The sequence below is a fragment of the Maylandia zebra genome, linkage group LG11, assembly GCF_041146795.1.
Source record: "Maylandia zebra isolate NMK-2024a linkage group LG11, Mzebra_GT3a, whole genome shotgun sequence".
Lineage (NCBI taxonomy): Eukaryota > Metazoa > Chordata > Actinopteri > Cichliformes > Cichlidae > Maylandia > Maylandia zebra.
The window spans coordinates 31,292,180-31,313,041 of NC_135177.1; the positions used below are offsets into that span (position 1 = coordinate 31,292,180).

General features: G+C 39.5%; 2 protein-coding genes across 2 annotated transcripts; both read left to right on the forward strand.

The window, feature by feature from the left end:
• Nucleotides 1-80: 80 nt before the first annotated feature.
• ensab (endosulfine alpha b) lies at nucleotides 81-8,003 on the forward strand. The gene is made up of 3 exons (XM_004560155.4): nucleotides 81-345; nucleotides 2,941-3,063; nucleotides 4,376-8,003. Exons 1-3 carry the CDS (start codon nucleotides 130-132, stop codon nucleotides 4,544-4,546), a joined length of 510 nt encoding a protein of 169 aa, XP_004560212.3. The 5' UTR covers nucleotides 81-129; the 3' UTR covers nucleotides 4,547-8,003.
• Nucleotides 8,004-8,961: 958 nt separating this feature from the next.
• On the forward strand, nucleotides 8,962-10,933 carry mcl1b (MCL1 apoptosis regulator, BCL2 family member b). The gene is made up of 3 exons (XM_004560156.5): nucleotides 8,962-9,562; nucleotides 9,789-10,039; nucleotides 10,164-10,933. The coding sequence occupies exons 1-3, from the start codon at nucleotides 9,112-9,114 to the stop codon at nucleotides 10,278-10,280; spliced, it is 819 nt and encodes a 272-aa protein (XP_004560213.1). The 5' UTR covers nucleotides 8,962-9,111; the 3' UTR covers nucleotides 10,281-10,933.
• The last annotated feature ends 9,929 nt before the right edge of the window (nucleotides 10,934-20,862 follow it).

Genomic DNA, 20,862 nt, shown 5'->3' on the forward strand with positions numbered 1-20,862 from the left:
GGCCAACCGGTTGTCAATCACAGCCGGGACACATTCAACGTAATCTTATTGGCTTCGTGTGGGATATTACTCCACTTCTATTGGTTACTGTATTTGTTAGTTACAAGGGAAACGCCGGCCCTAACGGTGATGTCATATGTCGTTACGCCATTTTTGTTGGAGAGCAGTCGTGTTCAGAAAAGCAGGATTAGATCCAGTACAGGTACACAAAACGGTACCTTGAATAATCATCTCTTTGAGTTGGTCCAGCAACCGACGAGACACCTGCGTGTCCTCCACACTCACAAAATGTCGTCAGAAAACCTGGACTCGGATACTCAGGTGGACTACGAGGACGAAAAACAGGTGGGTTTCTGCCTGCTATCTTGATGTTGTTAGCTAACCTCAGAGCATGCTAACTAAGCAGTGGCTAGCATCAGTTAGCATAAGTGTTTGCAGTAAGCTTAGCGCTGCACCAATGCACCGGGGAAGACCTGGAAGATGCGTACAGCCGATATGAGCTGCTCTGTATAATGGAAGTGGTTTAGTTGTAGCTGCCATAGCATAGAAGCACCTTGCTTGTGTGTCACTTTGTTTTGTCCCTTGCTTGGTGTCATTGGCTGGCGAGTCCACAGCAGCTCAGGCCTCATTGGTCTGTACCCGAGGGGGGGTTTACACACTAAATGTGTGGCCTGCGGTCTCCAGATAAAGGCATGACTGGGTAATTTCACTCAGTGCACACTGAGTAAGTAAAGATAACTGCGCTAAAGTCGAATAGAAAACTGTCTTTCCTGAATGGCTAGCAGTTTCTGGATTCCTGGTGGTCTTGCACTGACTGTGACAACCAGCTGCAGTGCTTCCGCATTTCCATACTATGCCATAAGCACAGCAGCGATGCCATGTAGTCCATTATTAGGATCGAGGGTTTGCCAAACATTCTTATGTCAGTATCTGTTAGATTAGTGTTGACACTCGTTAAGTTTATTTACACTGTACCAACAGTGGGGCAGAAATAACAAGATAAACACCCGTGGTGGATGCTAACATTAATGTCAGTATCTATTATCTTTACAAGAAAGATGTTCAGTCCTAACACTATAAAGCAAAGGTTATAATGTAAAGTCTAGTTTTCTCATTTTAAGTACTTTTAACTTTGTTTTTATTATTCACATATCTAAATTGCGTTACTCAATACGAGAAAACTAATGAAAAGTGGAAACTAAACGTTGCCCAGCCTTTACAAGGTAGGAAGTTAAAAATTCAGACTTTGCTTGGCAAACTTGTTGATTTCTGTTTATAACCGTGCATTACTGTTCATGCCCTACTAATCATAAAGTTGAAGGGAATAGAAATTGTTTGTATTGCAGTGACAGATGTTGCTTTATGACTGTTGATATTGTCATAACTCAATTTGAATCATGAGTTTTTGTTACTGAGATTCTGTGTGAATTAAGCTGATGCCACAAAAGGAAATATTATTTTAATATTTCATCTCTTCGTATGGCGACACAGCCTGTGCATTTAAGCTTTTCCAGTAGTTTAAGCAAACCTTATAAACAGGACTTTTAACCCTGTCTGTTGCTTTAAGTGAACAAAAAAAGACAGTCCTTCCTGAGGGGAATATTTAGTTATACTGTAACTAAATATTCCCCAGTTCCACTGTGTACACAAAGACTGTGTTGGAATCTGCAGTTTCCCTGCATCAAAACCAAATATAGTACCTCATAAATTTCTCTTCATGGACCCAAGTGAATCAGCACACTCTGTGCAACACCTCCTCCACCCCCACCCCCCCAAGGGAATCTGTTCATCGGCTTCTGTGTCCTGGGTCACATTTTATCCCTGCCCCAGCAAGCTTTATAGGCTGAGTGCCCTATCTTATCTCTATAGTGGAAGTAGGTCTATGCTGTGCAGCTCACTTGAGGTGTGTTTATAAGGAATGTCTAAATGCCCTTTGGAGTTTGTCCATTATAGTCTTGCACTAGCCTGTTTTCTGAAATAGTTTTAACATGGAGTCAAGCGCTTGACTCCTGCAGTGTGCACAGGGTGGTGCCCCAGATTAGTAGCTTCAGTATCTACCTGTCGGGTACTTGAATGGCAATGTCTGACTAGTTTTACTAGTATTCGGCAGAGGCATCAGCACAAGCCCTTCCATTGTTTCAGAATTCCCACTGTAGGCTTCAGCAATCTAAGCCTAGCATTGTTTGGACAGCCCGGTCATGTTGTTATTTCTTGACCCAAATTTTCAGATTTTCTCTAAATGTATGACTACATAACATAGTAGTTACTATTACCAGAAACACAGTTGAGCACAAGATCACAATAGGATTTAGCAATTAATAGCATAGATTTTGTGTCTTGTTTAAAAAATGGAAAGTTGCAGAATTCAGTTACTATAAATAATGGACTCTGTTACAGCGTTTAGTTTTATAGTAATTTTGAGATTTCAGCTTTATACATTCTAGTTTTATTTTTAATATATGCATAAACAATATTTTGGTCACAAGAACTTTAGCAACACAACTTTCCAATAGAGCTTTAGTTGTTTGTTACTATCATAAGCTTCTAAAATCATTCAGCATTCATTCTTAAGGTCCCTAGTCGTACCAAGTTTCCTCTCAGGCATTATGGTGTTATGAGAGACTGTAAGAGGAGGACAGTCATGCTGTGACTCATGCTATCATGGAGTATATGAAGTTTCCGCTAGTCACTGTCATGCTTTTGAATCCCTTTCACAGCATTACTTTTAGGTGTTTTTAATGTACTGGTCCTGTGCTCCACAGTAAACTTGTAGTCTTTGTGGAAAAAGTTGTAGAATTGCAGGGTGGCCAGAAGTGAGTGGCTATCACATGACCAGCTGTTCTAGTTGTGAACTTTTCTGAAGCTGCATCCACCGACATTTTAAAGGATCCCTGTTTTTCTGCAAAACAAGAGGGTTAAACCTTTTTTTTGTCTCTACAGGACTCTCAAGAGAAAAATGCAAACCCAGTTAAAGCAGAAGAGGCGAAGCTGAAGGCCAAATATCCTGGTCTGGGCCAGAGACCCGGTGGGTCAGACTTCCTGATGAAGAGACTACAAAAAGGAGTGAGTTACTATAGTTTGCCTATGATGCGATCAGAGACAGCAGCAGCCGCAACAGCAGTGGAAAAACAGGACTGTGCGTTAATGAGAGCTTCTCAGAAAACAAGTCATTAAACACCTGCACCCCACGTAAAATTGAAAAAGGATAGCTGTTGTTTTGGTATGGTCAAGCTGCTGTTACTATTATTGAACAACGAACAATTTGAATGTAATTGCAGTGAACATATCTTTAATTTTTAATAAAGATATCAGCGATCTAAAAACCTAACTGATAAAGTTTATGCTCACCTTAGAAACCAAAGAATCAAGGCTCTACCTAGAACCACCATTGAGTTGTTGATTCATCAGTGCTACAAGGGTAAATTAATTGAAACGAAGAGAAAAATAATTTCTCCATCCTCAATAGACTGGAATACAAAGCTGCTAGATTGATGGCACGTGCAGTACAGCTTGTGTGACAGAGTAACTTTAATTTGTATTTTGAACTGCAGAACAGAGCACCCAAAGGAAACTTTAACTCCAATCCCACTTTTCCCGGATTTAAAATTGTATGTCTCTCTCCACCTACACATGCTCTATATGCTTCCACCTCTAGAGGTTGTTGAAAGTCATTCTGGGAAACATGGGTAGGAGTAGGAGTAGCCAAGACATTCAGAGGGAAAAGCGTTTTATCATAAGATAATAAACACTATCAGAGACTGAGGAGGTAGGTAATCTCATACTTAAATTTTTTAAATGTTGAAACATAAGCATATGATTTGATTAAAGAGAATAGCATTACCACTGTGGTATCTTCTCTGATGTGTGAGCACTATCGACATATTTGTTATTGTGCTGGTTCTAGTTCTCTTTAGCTGTTAAACTGAACACTGTTAAATTTATAGTAAGGAACAATATTAAAGAAGGAAATGCAAAGCATGCTTTATAATGATTACAGCTTATATGGTGACTGTATCCTCATTTTATAAAAGGCAATTTGGAAGGAGGTAGAAGATGATGCGGCTGGGTCTTAAAGCTACATTCAGTTAGCATTGTTTCAAATTTTATTAGGCACACACAAAACCGGTTTTTAAAGCTGTTCTGGTTTATGGGTATGATTGTGGTGTTCAGCATTAAAAAAATATGGTAGTTAAACTCAGGCTGCTAAAGATGAGTATGAATTTTCCTCCATCTGTTACACAGGAATACATTTGGAAAGTTTTCTATAGCACTAGTGCAATCAGCAATAACCCTTTGTACAAATATGTAAGCACTGTTCTCAGTATTTAGCATGTTGCTAAACTTTGTAGCACCTCTGCTCTCTCTTTTCACGCAGCAAAAGTACTTTGATTCGGGTGACTACAACATGGCCAAGGCCAAGATGAAGAACAAACAGCTTCCTGTGGCAGGGCCTGACAAGAATCTGGTAACTGGTGACCACATTCCCACGCCACAAGATCTACCCCAGAGGAAGTCCTCCTTGGTGACCAGCAAGCTAGCTGGCTAGCCTTTGTCATTCAAGAAGCACCCTCCCCCCCTTCCCCCCCGGGATTCCCAGCAAGCATCCCTCCTCCACTTCACCTGTGTCCCCAATATGTCCATCCACTCCCCTCTCTTCCTTTTACATCCCCATGCACCACTGGCTTTAACATATCGGGCAGAGTTGTATAAGTTAAAACTCCATTTGCTTATATGTGGGTGGGGCGGGATGGGAGGGACGGAGGTTTAGGAGGCCCACAAGGTCACAGCCTTCTCTGCCTTCCCACAACGCACAGCTCTGCCCCCTCTGTGCACTCTGCGCTACCGCCTCCCTTATATCTTGGTTTTCAGTGTTCCAAGATGCATTACAGTAGGTGTGTGTGTCATCGGGCAGGGGTAGGATGGGATGAGTTAATGCACTTTGTATTCTGTATAGTATTTTTTTTTTTTTTTCATTTTTGCATCCTGAATGACACCAAAATAATGTGTGTACGGGAGTTAGGAACCATGATCACAATGTGTTCTTTGAGCTTCATCTTCCCTTTCTATGCTGGTAGCTAGCTTCAGCGGGAGGGTTTGGAAGATATATGTGAATAATTGCTTGCTTACCAAATCTGTGAGGGGCAGCTTAAGGGATACTTGGCATTCACTAACACCCTATTGGGAAATGAGTGGAAGTTTCCTTGCATCTCACCCCTTCAGTCACTTCAGTCAAATATAATCTGACGACAACTGCTGCAGCTCATCCAGGCAGGGATTTGAAACACTTTTTTCTCTGTCTGTGTGCTTCTGTTGCTTTTATTTCCTACACCTTTTGCTCCTGTTTCTCTCATTTAAAAAAAACATGGCTGCATGTTTGTAATATGTAACAAAAAAAAAAAAAAAAATTAACATGCTTTTGTAACAGGAGTGGAGCAGCTGCTTAGTAAGTGATCAAAACAACCACCTAAAGTCCTGAAATGTCCACAGTCACACTTCTTTACTTGCTTTGCTTTATGCTATTCTGACAATCCATGTACACACGCTCCTGTTTGCTGCCCAGGGTGGGAGCCAGTTGAGTATATCCTGGTATTATTTTTAAAGGCTGGGAACCCTGCCAGCCTATGAGCTCAGCCTTTGTGTGGTTGCTGTTGAGATGCATCAAGATATGTGCTAACTATGAGCCTAAAAGATTTGTTGGGGGGGAAGCACCCTGCATAGTGTATATGCTTCTGTAAATAATACTCAAACAAGCACGTAACTCGTGATAAGCTTAGCGCTTTAAGGACTAAACCGGCTAGCATGCCTGAGAGAAATGGTAGTGCTAAATCAACTCAGTTGGGATTACACCCTAGGATTTCTGGCTTGGATATTCTTTGCTTTAACAACTGAGCCGAATTCCACATTGCAAGCCCAGAGGCTGTGGATACACTTGTCTTTTCAATGTGACTGTTACTATCCAATCATCCTGCTTACATTGCAATGTGATGAGGCAGCTTTGAGCCCACACTGATCTGGCTAGAGATGTAAGGAGTGATGTGGCTTCCACATATCTTTCTGGCTATTTTTGAAGCACTGATGCAAGCACTTCTAAAGGTTTTGTATCCAGCCACAAAAGTCTCATTGAGATGACAAAAAGTACCCAGAGTCGTTGCAGTCATACTTGTGTCTTTCAAGGCCATATGTAAAGTAAATTTTTTTTAGTATTTAAGGGTTGACTATGAAAAAAAACCTAATTCTGACAGTGATTTCTAATTTCATGTAAGAGAATGTTTTAATACTTAAGAATGAACAGTATGTCATAGTGGTTCCCTTAACAGCTGACCTCCTTTCACTGCAGTTCACATAATGAAACACTAACCTTAGTTTAAAAAAAGTTCAACTACTTCACTAAAATCTCAGCTGGAGTATTGCCCTACATTACTACCAGCACGTCGTAGAAGTTTATTCTCTCCAAAACTCACACTACTCATATGGATGTTTGATCTCAGGGGTGTTAGAGGGTAAACGACAGGCAACCTGATAAGTGCAGCTCTATAACGCATCATCACGGGCTTAAAGTGGAACAGGGCATATCTGCAGGAGCGCCAACACTTGCGAAGCAGAGAGAGATTTTATAACACATGGTGAGGGGGTAATCCCACCTGTTATCGTGATTCAGCTTCTGAAACAGGTCAATGGAACGATCGCTAAATCTCTATACTTTGAATGTGCGCCCTTCGCACAGTCAAGAATCTGAACTGGATGCCGGCACTCACTGAGAATCAGTGTAAATTACTGCTTCAGGGAACCTTCACAAACGCACACTCCACCACGTAGGCTAGGTAACAGGGTGCATGCACCATCACGTTCTCGACCTCACTTATTTTTCAATGAGACTTTAAAATGTGTCAAAGTTGCAGTGGGTGAAAGAGGACTGACTTGTGCATATATGCTTGTTGTTGTGGTGGTGTATGAATGCACTGCTTTTCTCTGTTCCAGCTGTTGTAAATAGACTTAAACAGGAAATTATTTTTGTTGTTTCCCACTTGCGTTCCACTCTTTCATAGCCCAAGCTATTTCTGATTCAATGGTTCCTCTCTCCTTTCTGTTTAACACTACTTCTGCTGTATCTTATTGTATCGCAGAGGCTATGTGAATCTGTATCAAATGGAAATATGTGTAAATGCTGCTGATTCAGTCAATGACAAATCTAAGAGAGCATACCCTGTAAAGAACATCTGTCCTCTTGATTCTGCCAGTCTGACTCTTTAAGCATCTCACTTCAAGAGTCATAAAGCTCCTGTGGCAAAAACTGGTTACATGTTAACTATGTTAAACTTCAACTTAAGTGCAGATTCCAAAAAATGTATGTATAAATGCATCGTTGGTTTGGAACAAATGTGTGGTCTAGCCAGATCTTAAAATTCTGAGCTGCTTTGTCACTTTGATAAGAACAGACTATTGTGTTGTGTTTAAAAAGCCTACATTATTTCTGCTTCAAGAAGTAAGCCCAGGTTAAATAAAGAAAAGGTTAATATGCTGTGATGTTATGAAACAACAGTGGAGAGATGTTCTTGAATGCTACTTGATGTTTGGCTTTGCAAGGAGCAGTGCAACAAGAGGAAATAGCTGGGTATGTTTCATACCCAACACACAGGGTGTCTCTTGTTCAGCTATGATAAATATGTGCCAGAATGTATAAAATAATTAACAGGCTGTGTGCTCTGAAGTACTTTTGTGCTGCTTTTACCTTATCTGTTTTCTTGTTTTGCAAGTAATATTTTTTTTCTTGTGTTCTCTTAATGCATAATTAGTATATTTCATCCTGGCCCAAGACTGCAGGGAAATCAGATGCACCCTTGCTTCCAAGAAAAAAAAGGGTTTACATGATAAACAGGATGACTGGAGAATACAGGAATGATTTTAAGACTTCAGAAGTACAAGGGTACTTGGAATGTTTAAGTTGTGTGGAAGTAGGTGAGAGGATTTTTGTCAGTATTTGAAATAAACTTTTACATTAATAAGGTGCTTTTGTGGGGTTTTGTTTTATGAGTTCAGTTGTTCATCCTTGTTACATGTTAAACAGATGAATTAGCTGCTGATTAAATCCTAAGATTTCTTGCATGGTCAACAGAAGAAATCTTGGGATGAGGCGCAAAACCCGGAATGTTCTGGGTTTAAAAAAAACAGAAGAAGGAAGAAGCATTCTCAGACACAAACGCATAGGAGGCGCAAGCTTTCATTTAACACTAGGGGGAGGCATAATCATGCAGGTGTGAGAGACGAGCCAGGATGGAAAATTCTAGGTGTTTCTGTTATACCAGCATATAACATGAAAGGTGATGAAAGCTACTAATTAGGATATATTTTGACATTGGCAAAGCAAAGACAGTTCTTTAACTTAAGGAAATGTGTCAACATTGGCATTCTGTCATAGATCAAATGCACTTCTGCTTATGTGAGGATAGGGTTGTTGTAAATCAATGGCACGTTATGGAGCTCGGAGATTTAAGATGATGGTTTCCTATACTCCTTTATTGGTAGATTAGTGTTGGAGTGATATCAAAGGAGTGTAATGGTGTCACTTCCTACCTAGGTGAATGTCCCTCTACAGTGCAACACATCTGTCAGAAGATAATCCAATACACTATAATTTTAACATTATATTTTAACCATAAAGTCTTAAACTACTTTATTATTATTAGTTAAATTAAATTGTGTTTTGCTTTGAGTTTAAAATATTTTACTTTGCTTTATCATTATTATTATTTTTGTTGTTATGTTGCCAAGCGTAGGAAAATAATTAATAATGAGGACATAACAACAGAGTTTTAATTATAACCTCTGTGCGTGTTTTCAGTTGTATTGTTATTATAAATTTTTAGAATTAATTTTGGGAGTGTTTATGACAATGCCTAACACTGGAAATTTTTCCACGCCTACGTCGTGCGTCAGTGAGGACTATAAAAGGCGGACTCAACCGTTTTCAGTGCGTTACTTCCGCTCGAGAGAAAATGCCAGAGATGAAGCGTTAGGCAAGAAGCTAGCTTTTTGTCAAATATAGCCTAACGCCGATTTTCTTGTCGAAGTATTTTTCGTGTAACAGTTTGGTGTTCGTGTGAAGTTAACAAGATGGCCAACTATATGATGTTGAAAAGGAACCAGTGCACCTTAATGGAATATCTTATTCCTCAAAATGGAGTCTTGGAGGGACCAATGCACTACGGATCGGGAAATTCCTCTCCGCAGAACGCCACAGGCTCCTCTAAAGACTCTAGCAATGGGATTGTGTCCAATGGTACCCCCAAACGGCCGGACAACCTCGAGGTAACCTCAACAAACGGGTATAAAACAAAAGCTATCCGGGACCGGGAGGAAGACGGTTCGTTGCCGAGCACCCCGGAGTTTCATTCGGACAGTGAATCCGACGAGCAGCTGGAGAGAGAAACGAAACTCCTTATTCACAGTTTTTTGGGTGACTTTATTGGACTTTCTCAGCCTCAACGAAAAGAAACCAAAGCACTAAAGACGATGAAAAGAGTTGTTGCGGACGTATTAGAAAAGCACAGATACGCTTACAACGGTAAGTTGAAACCAGTCTGTGCGGATTTTGCACAAAGACCTTTCAGAGCGTTTGTCTGCTTCACTCACAGGCTGCCTTTTAACTGCTTCAAGTCACCACAAGCTTGCAATTTTTAAACCGAGACCAAACTGCTAATATACTAAAATAGAATTTACACATTTCACTAAACTTCGACTTAAAATAAGTGACTTCGATTTTCTGATCTAGTCTAATTTTCTTTTCGCAGGAATGATTAATAAATTGTCATTGGATGAAAGAGATGAGGATATGTCATTTGTCGGTGCTGTAGCGAAGAGCCTCTTTGGAGACCACACGACCAACTGGGGTCGTATTGTCAGCTTTATGGCCTTCGGGGCAGTGGTCTCTCAGCACCTGAAGGAAAAGGGCAGGGACAACTACGTGGCGCTAGTGAGCCAAGAGATTTCTGCATACCTGCTGTCTGAACAGCGAGACTGGATTGTAAAAAACAATGCATGGGTGAGTAGTGACATGATTGGGGGAAAATAACTGCATAACTTCCTTTTATTGTCCCAGAAAGTATTTTGTGCCCAGTGAACATAATCTGCCTCTTTCTTACCCCATCTTTCTTTTTCCTTTCCAGGATGGCTTTGTGGAGTTCTTTCGAGTAGCAGACCCTGAGTCGATAGTCAGGCACACACTCATGGCCTTTGCTGGATTTGCTGGTATTGGGGCAACACTGGCCCTGTTGATCAGGTGAATTTGGTGGACACTGAGCAGCAACCTTTTTTTTTCCTTTTCTTTTTTTCTTTTTTTTTCCTTCCCCATTGGACACCTTTTCAAACCGCTTTCGGGAGGTGGAATGGACAAAAGGAAAAAATGTTTCAGAAATACATTATTTAATTCAGAAGTCTATTTTTGCTAAAAGATGTCATAATAAAAAGGAAAAAGACATTTTTTTTCCTTTTTTGCTAGTCTTTTTTAAATGATTGTTTACTCACTATATTTTGTTGTATAATGCTTTGGTGGCAGTGGTTTGTAAGAATGACCCAGATCAAAACTAGGAAGCGAAACCTGCATGATTCCAGTTTCCAAAATCCATTCAGATCTTCTACAATCTTTTGAGGATATCTGAAGTCAAGAGAGTGCTGGAGGAGGTGGATTTGCATGAGTGTGGCAGTACTTCCTGATTATGAAAATGCTGGAACTGCACTAGGAGACAAGACCAACAACATGGACTTTTGACTGTAAAAGGATTCTGGAAATTTTGAATCTGTTGAAAAGCTGAACAAGGACTAAGAACAGTTGGGGGGGGGTGGGGGGAGGCTGAGGCTATGTGCTTGAACAGAAAGCAGTCTATGATCCAGCTGTAAGCTACAACCCTGTACAGATCAATTAAAGATATTTAATTTACATAGTTTGGCCTTTTCACACTCTTTGCTTAAAAAGGAAATTCGCAAAAGCAGGAAGTTGGTTAAATCTATGCTCGTTAGTTCTAATGCTGCTTATTTAGGCCTGTGCAGTAAAGTTGACACCTACACATTTGTTAGCCTTTATACAGTCACACCACAACCCAAATGCAGCACAATGGCTGCCATTTCCTAGAAATTTTAGGCTGCAGCAGCACCTTCCTCACACTAAGTGCTCAGCTGCATCCACACTTCTAGGTGCATCTGTAGCAAATTATCTGCAAAGAGCTGGTGCACAATAACTGAATTCAACAAGCAGATTGTGAAACTAGGCTAAAGGAGTTCATAACATCCTGAAATTACATAACATTGTCTACTTCCTGTGTTTTTAGCTACCTAGAGACTAGTGACTTATCACATATGGCACATTTGATTGGGTCTTTGCATTTTTACTGTCTGGGTATATTTTCATGCGTTGATGCAGTTTATTCTAGTTTGTCTTTTAACTGCACACATCTTTAAAGTCTTTGCCATCCAGGAGGTTTCTAAAGTACACTTGACTTCTACGGTGTTCTGCTGCTGTTTTGTTGAAAGCAATCCTGATGCGTGGCTTCACCCATGTTTGTTCAGATCCTCCTGTTGTCTCGGGTTACAGAACAAACACTCACTCAGGTCTCAGGAAGAAATGGAGAGTGTCTCGCCATGGTGATGATCCACAGCAGGCCTACCCTAGTCTTCTCCTGTGGCTAATGTTATCTACCACCCAGGTTACCCCTGTAGTTAACTGTGAAGAACAGACTGGTAGACAATAGGGAATTAAGGCTGAGGTAATTTCATAGAGAAGTTTGCGCAATACCCGAATGGACTGGGTATGCAGAAAAGAAAGCTCTGCAGTGTGAAGCACACAATCTTTAAACAACCTTGAGACTGGTAACTAGGAAGAGGGAGAGTGTGTGTGTGTGTATTTCTCCTTCTGAAGGACTAAAGCTGTTTTCCAGCGGTAAGAAGTGGAAGATCTGATATAAAAGAGCAAAAGTGGTGTGCACAAAAAGAGGGAAGCACACTGTCACTACATATTGGCAAACCAATTCTGAAAATGCCAGTAATTTAGACAAATGTAAAAACAAAGATTTTGTATTGAACTGAAAATGAAACAGTTGCTGAAATGGGTGTTGCGCTTGCAAATTTCAAAGTCATTGTGGTTTATACACTGGGATAGGTGGTCAGTAGCAGCAAAGGGAAGCTGTAAGATGAATTCTGTGACAGTCTCACAATATACCTTTTGTTTTTTTTCTTAAACTTTTTAATTTTCCAGCTGCATTAGTTACGTTCAGATACAATAGTGAAGCTGTAAACTGAAAAAGCTCACTCCAACACATCAGCTTGAATTCCTTTCGTGGGATAGTTTGAGGAGTGGTTTAGAAACCTTTGTCTGCACATACCATCACAGAAACTACCCACGCAGAGAGATAAAATGGTTGGGCCTAATCTGTCTTTACTCAGACTGCAGAACTCTTCTGGATATCAGTCAACCCCCCTTTGACATTTAAAACTAGTGATTTTGGTCTGCAGCTCATTAGGTTTTTGTTTTATAGTGCCTCTGATAAGGCAGTCTGCCTTAACTCCCATCAGAGATATTCAAAAGTAAACTTCAGAAAACAGTTTTGGTTTCAAGTCAAACCCATTTCAGTTGCTCAAGTGTTTCTTTTGCAATTTTGAAACATGAGCCTGAGGACCTGGCAAAGATGGTATTGGTTAAGTTGCTCTACTTCCTCATAGCAACAGCCCGCCCCTTGATTTTAAAATAAGCAGTGTTTCTGAGAAGTCAGCTGACGCAGAAGTTAATCTTTAACGACACTGCACACTGTAGAATTCTGAGAACTCTGACCCTGAGATACAAAGATAGGCCCAGTTTTCGCAGTTTGCTTTAACACTGCGTAAAAGGGGAGCAAAATTTGTTAGATTAAAAAGTTAAGTGCTTGCATGCCCTACTAGCCACAAAGAGACAAAACAAGAGTTCAGAGCTGCTTCACTGGTGCAGAATTAGAGGCTTGCACTGTTTACTTTAAGGTTTGAGAGGAAACTTTAATTAAACCTTTGACTAAGTCTGTGCTTGACTTGAAGAGAACCTGTTTAAATAACTGTGCAAAGTATCAGCTGATGGCTCTCCTTTAATGGCAGGAGTTCCTTTGAGCTAAACAAGTTTAAATAAAATGTAAATGGCCTGTATTGAGTGCTAGATCAAATCCTAGTTTCTACACTACATTTTGCAGACATTAAAGCTAAACATTCACTCTGTTACTTTTGGTGGCTGGGGCCCGTTCACAGCCTTTATCTCTGCTGACACTAGTGTCCCACGCTTCTTTGGAATCTGTACCTATAACTGGTTTGCCCAGAAGAGAAACGCCTGTTGAATGCCATTTATGCAAAAAGCAGACATGTGCATGCACATTCTCTCTGATAAAAGCAGCTACAAACCTGTCCTTGTTATAACTCACACAAGCCTTTCATTCATGCTCAGTTACTTATAAATGGATGTCAACAGTCTGTAAAAAATAAATGAAACAAACAGAAGCAAAGAGTACATATGATCTGTTATGTGCTCGTTGTGCAAGAAACCTGCCATGAAAATATTGAAACCACTTTGTGTCATATAGTCCACATTGCAACTCAGTGCTACTTAGATGACATTGCAAAACTTTAAGGACAAATTACAGTTCTATAGATTTACAGACAAATTTAACAAATTTATGAACAACTTTATTCATATGACTGTTCATTAGCGATTGTTTTGCACCACAATGGTTCCATGATACTGGACTTCACTACATCACACTATCTTTTTTTTTTTCTTCTTCTTTTTATGATAAGATGGTTGACTTCAGTTCACCTTACACCCAGTGGATACCTGCCACCTCGAGTGTCAGAAAGTAGAAACGTGGCTGCAGTCCTTTTTTTAATGTGGTATTGTTAGAGGAGATACTATACAACAGTTGCAACAACAACAAAAAGAACTTGAAGGATGTATCAGAATCTGTGAAAGCCCCTGCCTGTGGCTAATATCTCAGTCTTCCTAGGTATTCCTGAATGCACCATTGTAAAGCTCAGCTTAAGTAATTAGCTGATTCGGTGTACCTGGTCTGGAAACAGAATAAAGCCACTCCAGTTCAGAAGTAAGTCCCACTCATTCTGACTTCCCATTTGGCATTTCTCCATCCATTGTTGCTTTTTGTTAATTAAGCATTCAAATATAAATGAGCCATCTACTGCTGTGTCAGATTGCCATATTGTTTGTCTTTGGGTTTTCAGCTTTAAAATTCTATTTTTCTCCTGTCTAATCATACTTGTGTGTTCTGTGGTAGGAACTGTTCATAGATATGAGTGTCTTGCTCCCATGCATTTCCAAAGCCTTTTTAGCATTGTTGTTGGAAGCGGCTATTTCGGGATGTAGATAAAGGAAACAATGTCTTTAAATAGAAGTGTGTTTGTTTTTAAATAATAATTGCAGACCAGAGGTTGTGTGGTTTGCATTCGTCAATGGCTCAGCCTGAACCTTTGAACATCAATCTCTTCTTGGTGAGGTGATACTTATCTCAGATCAAATTGGATCCACTGGGTGACGTGTCATGTTCCTTCCTGAGTGGAGTCATCTCTCCTCCTGAAACTTTATTCTTTGACTTGACTGATGACCATAGTGCAGTATTATCGGCTTATCCGTGTTGGCAGTTATGACATACAGGCTGGACTCTTGTCAGTTTCTACTGCAGTCCTCAGTTTTCTTTTGACACCCTGTACGTTTAAACTGTGTTCATACCTTTTTCTTTAAAAAAACAAACAAAAAACACTTATTATAGTAGTCTTATTAATGACATTTATTTAAATTAGTAAATTTTATATTGTTTGGCAGACTAGATCACTTCAGGATCAGTTTTAGTTCTCTGCCTAGGTTCTCTGTAATTTTGATATAGGCGTCTAATGATGCATTTGTTTCCAAATTAAGTTGCCAAGCAAGTTTAGGATTCTCCATAGAAATAAATGCACTCTTCTCTTTTAGTGAGTGTTTGCTTTAAGATAGCTTATTGTAGGCTGTTCACACAAAGTCTTATAATAATAATTATTATTATTTTTATTAGTTTTTCTTGGTTTCATTTGTAAGCAATAAGCATCATAACATTGTGAAAAATGTCCACGATGGCTGCTGTGGAGAAGCTGGAAGACTGCTTAACATTTGGAGTCACTTCTACAGTAATGTGCAAAAGTCTTATCCATCCTTCATTTCTTCATACACTACTCAGAAAAATTAGACATGTGACATGTAGTGTAGCAAAAGTCAGAGAAAGGGTCGGTAATCATATAAAATTTTTAATCTGAATTACTGTGGTTTGTTTAATATATGCACATTTTAAAAACAAAAGTCCAATCATGGAGATGAGCATTTCCCATCGTGTTGCATCACTTCTTCTTTTGACAAAAGTCATTTGTGAACTGACCATTTCTTGTATTTCTTTTCCCATTCTTGCTTTATATTGGATGTCACTTGCACAACAGTAATATTTTGTGTCACCTACTTTGGTCATATGTTTCCAGTGCGTGAGAAGTTTGGACTACAGGCAGGCCGGTTTAGCAACCACACGGTATTACCTTATGGAGCAAAGCTGTTGTAACATGTAGATGTAGAACATCTTGCTGAAATAAGTAAGGCCTTCCTTGAACAAGATGTAAGGAAGATGGCAGTATGCATTCCTCTTAAATCCTGTATGTGCTACTCAGCATTAAGATGTTTAAGTTGCTTGTGCAATGTGTACTAGTGCCCCATCATTATGGATGCTATTATTTGATGTTAGCTTCTAAACAGAACACATTGTCCCTTGTCTCTCTGCTCGTTAAGATGCTGTTAACAAAACTGAGATAGTCAAAGGAGCTTGCAAAGAAAAGTGTCTGGACTTCTTTAAGTTGCTTGAAGACGTTTCACCTCTCATCCGAGAAGCTTCTTCAGTTCTGATCAAGATCAAAAAACTGAGATAGTTTTCCACTTCATTAACGCCATCTTAAATGAGTTCAGGCCCAGAGAAGGCACCAGTGATCCTAGATCTTGTTTATACACAATACTGTGCACATGTTTTGTGCCAGCCCTCTTTATATTTTGCTAGGGAAATGGGGTGTGATTGACTGAAATTTACATGGAAATGCAGTATATAAGCCTAAAACAGAATTTGTACAACTCTAACAAACTTGAAAGTCAACATCTGACCATCTTCATTCTTCAGCACAGCCTCAACTCTAATACTGTAATCAAGCTTTCTTATAATTTCTTCAGCAATAGTTTGGCTGCCATTTCCGTGTAATTTTACACTGAAGTGCTACTGACGATTGACTATCCAATACCCAATCACATTGCAAATCTATTGTCAATTAACCTGATTAGTTGTCTGATTTTCCAGAATGTAACAAAAGCATTTGGTATTACCCAACTTCACTATTTGCTAGCAATAAGATTTGCATCGACTTTTCAAATTGTAACAGCTCTTAGTGTCAGTTTTCTTTGTTAGTAATATTAAGTAGCATTTAAATTAAACATCTTACAACTTGCTTTGGGAACAGCACTGAACATCTAACTTTATCGGCTCATACAGGTTTCTTTCAGGGTTCGTACGGGTGCTTGAAATCCTTGAAAATGTTGTTGTTAATGTTGTCTTTTCAAGGTATGAAAAGTGCTTGAATTTCAGATGTGGTGCTTAAAAGTGCTTGAAAGTGTAGCTGTATTTCATTCACCACAAACAACTATCTGATTTAATAGTTTTCCTATCAGATAGATATAAAATGAGTCGCAAAATGTAAAAGGAAATTTTCCCCGCCTGGCTGCCTTGTGTCTGTTTCAACGTGTGACCCCGCCCCTCCCTCGGCCAGTCGGGGATGAGTGCGCTAACATACCTGTAGGTTGCTGTTGTGATGTCAGAAAACGATAATGGCGGAGTTTGCGCTCTCCAGTCGCATGATAGGTGAGTGCTAGTAAATAATTTTCCAGTACGCGTACGTTACACACGCTATATTTTTTTTTAAATTATGATTATTATTTTGCTATCAAACTCGCTGTAGAAATGATTGACATACACTTAGTGTGATGCAGTATGGCAGCGCTGTTATGGAATACGCTGTGAACTTAGCTAACATTACTTAGCAGTGATATGAGTTAATTTACTCAAGTGAAAGCTTTAAACATTAGCCCAATACATAACTGGCCAACTTAGGCTTTCTAATTAACCCTCTGGGGTCGACGGACCCAGAGTCTCCATTTCAACTTGGGTTGAAAGTGCGAACTTCAAACTGTATACCAGTTGTTAAATTGTGTTGATAGGCCACGTAAAACCGGTGTTTGGTTTTTTCTGAATAAAACAGTGGCGTTTACTCCAGGAAGAAACGGTAAAAACATATTTTCTAAGGAGAGCGCTAGCAAACACGTTTTGCCTGTGAGTGAAAAAAGAAAAAACACTCCATCCTGATTGATGTCGACCAATCAAAAAATGATATGGCAACATGTGGCATCTGGTTGTTTGGGAAGAGGGGGAAGTTTTAGGAGTGACCAGCGAGAGAGGGTGAGTGAGCGAAAGAGAGAGAGAGAGTTTTGATATGTGATTTTGTGAGGTTTGCCGTGTTTGGAGTCTCAAGTTAGTGTGTTGTCTTGTGTAGTTAGTGTGTAGTGTAGTCGTGTTTTGTTTTTTGTGTCAGTTCTACTAGTGAACGTCACAGTTGCTGCAAAAAAGCCACCAAAAGCAGATTGCAGTGTAAACGCTGAGTGACACACCTGCTGTCAGACCTGCAGGTTTATCCCTGTGCTGTTCTCATCTGTATTATAGTGAACACAAACTATTTTTTTGGAGTTGCATAAATAATTTTTGTGCCTTCTTATCTGATGCAGAACAGCTGCTTCTTTTGTAAAGTAGTTTTAAGTAGTTGTAAAAAACTGAGCCTTGGCTGCATTTTTAGGTAAATAGTACCATATAACTTTGTTGTTTGCAAAACTGACAATTTATTTAAAAATGTACAATTTCTATTTGCATTTGAATTTATGAAAATGATGTGTTAAACATGCTTGTGGTTTTTACAGTCAAAAATATCACTTTCTACTCGTATTTTAAATTGTCTGAATTTAGATAAATTGTGCTGATACAGTATGTCGAAATGAGAAAATAACAGATTAAAAACTCTATCTTGCCAAAGATGAAATATAGTCAAAAACGGCCAATTATACCCTGGACCCCAGAGGGTTAAAGGCTAAAAGCAAAGTTGTCACCAAGTACTGTTTATATTTGTGTGTATTGCTGCAGCTTTTTTGAGTATTAACTTGGTGCCTTTGGGTGAAATAATGGTAATATGAGGGACCGATCCATATGGTCACAAAGAATAGCCACTTGTTTCTGTGCTACCAAAGTTCCCCGGCTTTCATTCAAAATGTGTTTCTGGCCAGCACCTACACATTAAACTACTTAAACATTATGAATGTCTTCAAGCTCACACTGAAGCCTGTGGGGCACAATCAGCCCCACATTTATGTGTATTTGTATATGAATATTTCATACTTTAAAGCTGCCTGTTTATTTAAGGGAGATGAACAAAATACATTGGAATTGTACGTGATAATATGACGGATGATAAATTCAATAGATTTTAAGTAGATACTTGTAAATTTTCTTAAAGTCTTATATGTTGAATTGAACGATGTGATCTATTCAAAGCCTCTCCCAGTCAGTGCTGTTCTCCATGCCTGTCTGACTGTACATGATGTTATTAGCACAAACACTTTAAAGGTGATCATTTAGGACTTCAGCAATAATACAGACAGCAATGTAGTTAGCAATAAAACGGTTTAATTGGGAATTAACTTAAAAAACAAACATCTCCTATTTCTTGTCACACAGGAAAGAAGCATCAATGTGCTGGAAAAGCTTGCAAAGGGACCTTGAAAGTGCTTAAGAAGTGCTTGAATTTGACCCTGAAAAAGGTGTATGAAGCCTGTTCTTTGTTTTTGGAACTGTGTAGAAGTTTCTAGCTTAACTTCAACTACTTCCAAGGTGTCTGAATTAGTTCAAATCACCAGCTATTGGCCTTCATCAGGGACCTTGATGCAAACACACGTGTGATAACTGTCAATGGAATAACCTCTTAAGACTTTATTCTTTATTCTGCCTGAAGGAAATCCTGTGAGCACAGATAATGCGTCTTTAAAGATAAATAGTCCTTTAAGAAAAAGAAAAAACCAACAACAACGTGCTATTGGCTGGTTGTGGCACATTTTCATTTATTTCCTCAAGCTGAAGCTTAACTCTAGGCTTTTTCTCAGCACATTTTGTACTCTACAGCCAGTCTTTGACCCTGAGTGAAGTCATTGGAAGCTTGTTGTGTTTTGTTCTATTCCAAGGATAGAACAGTTTGGTAACAAGAGTCACATTCTGTCTGGAAGGGTGGGATGTTCCCAGCAATGTTCCCAGCATGTTACCAGCAGGAAGGAAATTGCAGCGCATTGAGGAATAAATAGCAAGCCACAGAAGCCTGTGCTTGTCAATCAGTAACTATTTATTAAGCCTTGAGATGGCAGTGTCTTTTCTTATACTTCTTATATTTTTTTAACAACAAAAACTTTACTCTGAATTTACTTTGCATGGGCTTAAAGGAGCACAAAGGCAGAAAAATAACTTTCTGACTGCTTTTTTGAAGTTACAGTTTGTCTTCTGCTGTGATATAGTCTGGTAGCCCAATGTACAAATATGCTGTTGAGACATGGGTTACCGTTGGAGTTCTATAGTAACATGATTTCGTAAGTTTGACACAATAAAGTGACCTGAGAAATGGAAGTGGTTAGATTAACCCATCAGTGTGGCCCAAGGTCAAAATTTCCAACTATGTCCTTACTGACTCCCAACTCTGTGCAGTCATCTGAGTTTAGAACTGTAAGTACAATACTGGAATTATGTCAACATTTATCTCCATATATGGTAATTTCACAAAAAACAACTTTATTTTTTAACATGTACCATTTGATCTTTGATCCATGTCTGATGGATCCCCTGTTGAGCCTCTACCTAATCACACGAGCCAAGGTGTGAAAACGGGTTTGGGTCACAATCAGCCAAGGTTTCACTTGAACCCATTGTGAAGCCTAGTCTCACCCTATCATGTGATTTACTCAGTAAATTAGAGGATCAATATCAATAAGGGGTCTATGACCCTCTTGGGGACACTCCCATAGGGCTTAAAATCTGGGATTCTCCACCAATTGCTCTTAGAACTGAATAAACTTCTCGGATGAGAGGTGAAACGTCTTCAAGGAAACTTAAAGCAGACCAGCGCTTTTCTTTCCAAGCTCCTTAAATTACGATGACCTGGATGACTGAGAACCTTCATACATGCAGTTTTTATGTTATCGGTTACTTTCATGATGTTTTCTGTGTTTGTGTTGATGATACAGTTGTAAGGGAAAAATAACAGGGGGTGACAGCCACCTGAGAATTGCATCATGTTTCCTTCTTAGTCACTGAACTCTTATGACCTGTGGCAGAAGTAGATTTTGCCCTGCATTCTGTTTTCAGAAGCATCGTGACTTGGCTGCAAGGCGTCTCTTTCCATTGACTTCTGGTATTTTGGGGTCAAACTGTGACATGTCTGAACTTGTTTAACCTGAATGTTCCAAGGTGTGATGATGATATCACTGGTGGGTGGAGGCCAGGTGGTCAGTGTTGGTTACAGGTTGTTGGCGCCCCCACCCTGCCTTCACCTTTTTTTGGGAAACTGCATGTTTGCCGCTGGTTGTTTATTGAGATCTGCAGCTTTTAACATTCCTCACAACAATCTCTGGAGCTCAATGTTTAAAAGCCACTGATCCCAGATGAATGGAGGTTATTGTGTTTATTAAAAAAAAACACAGTATGCTCCTGATAG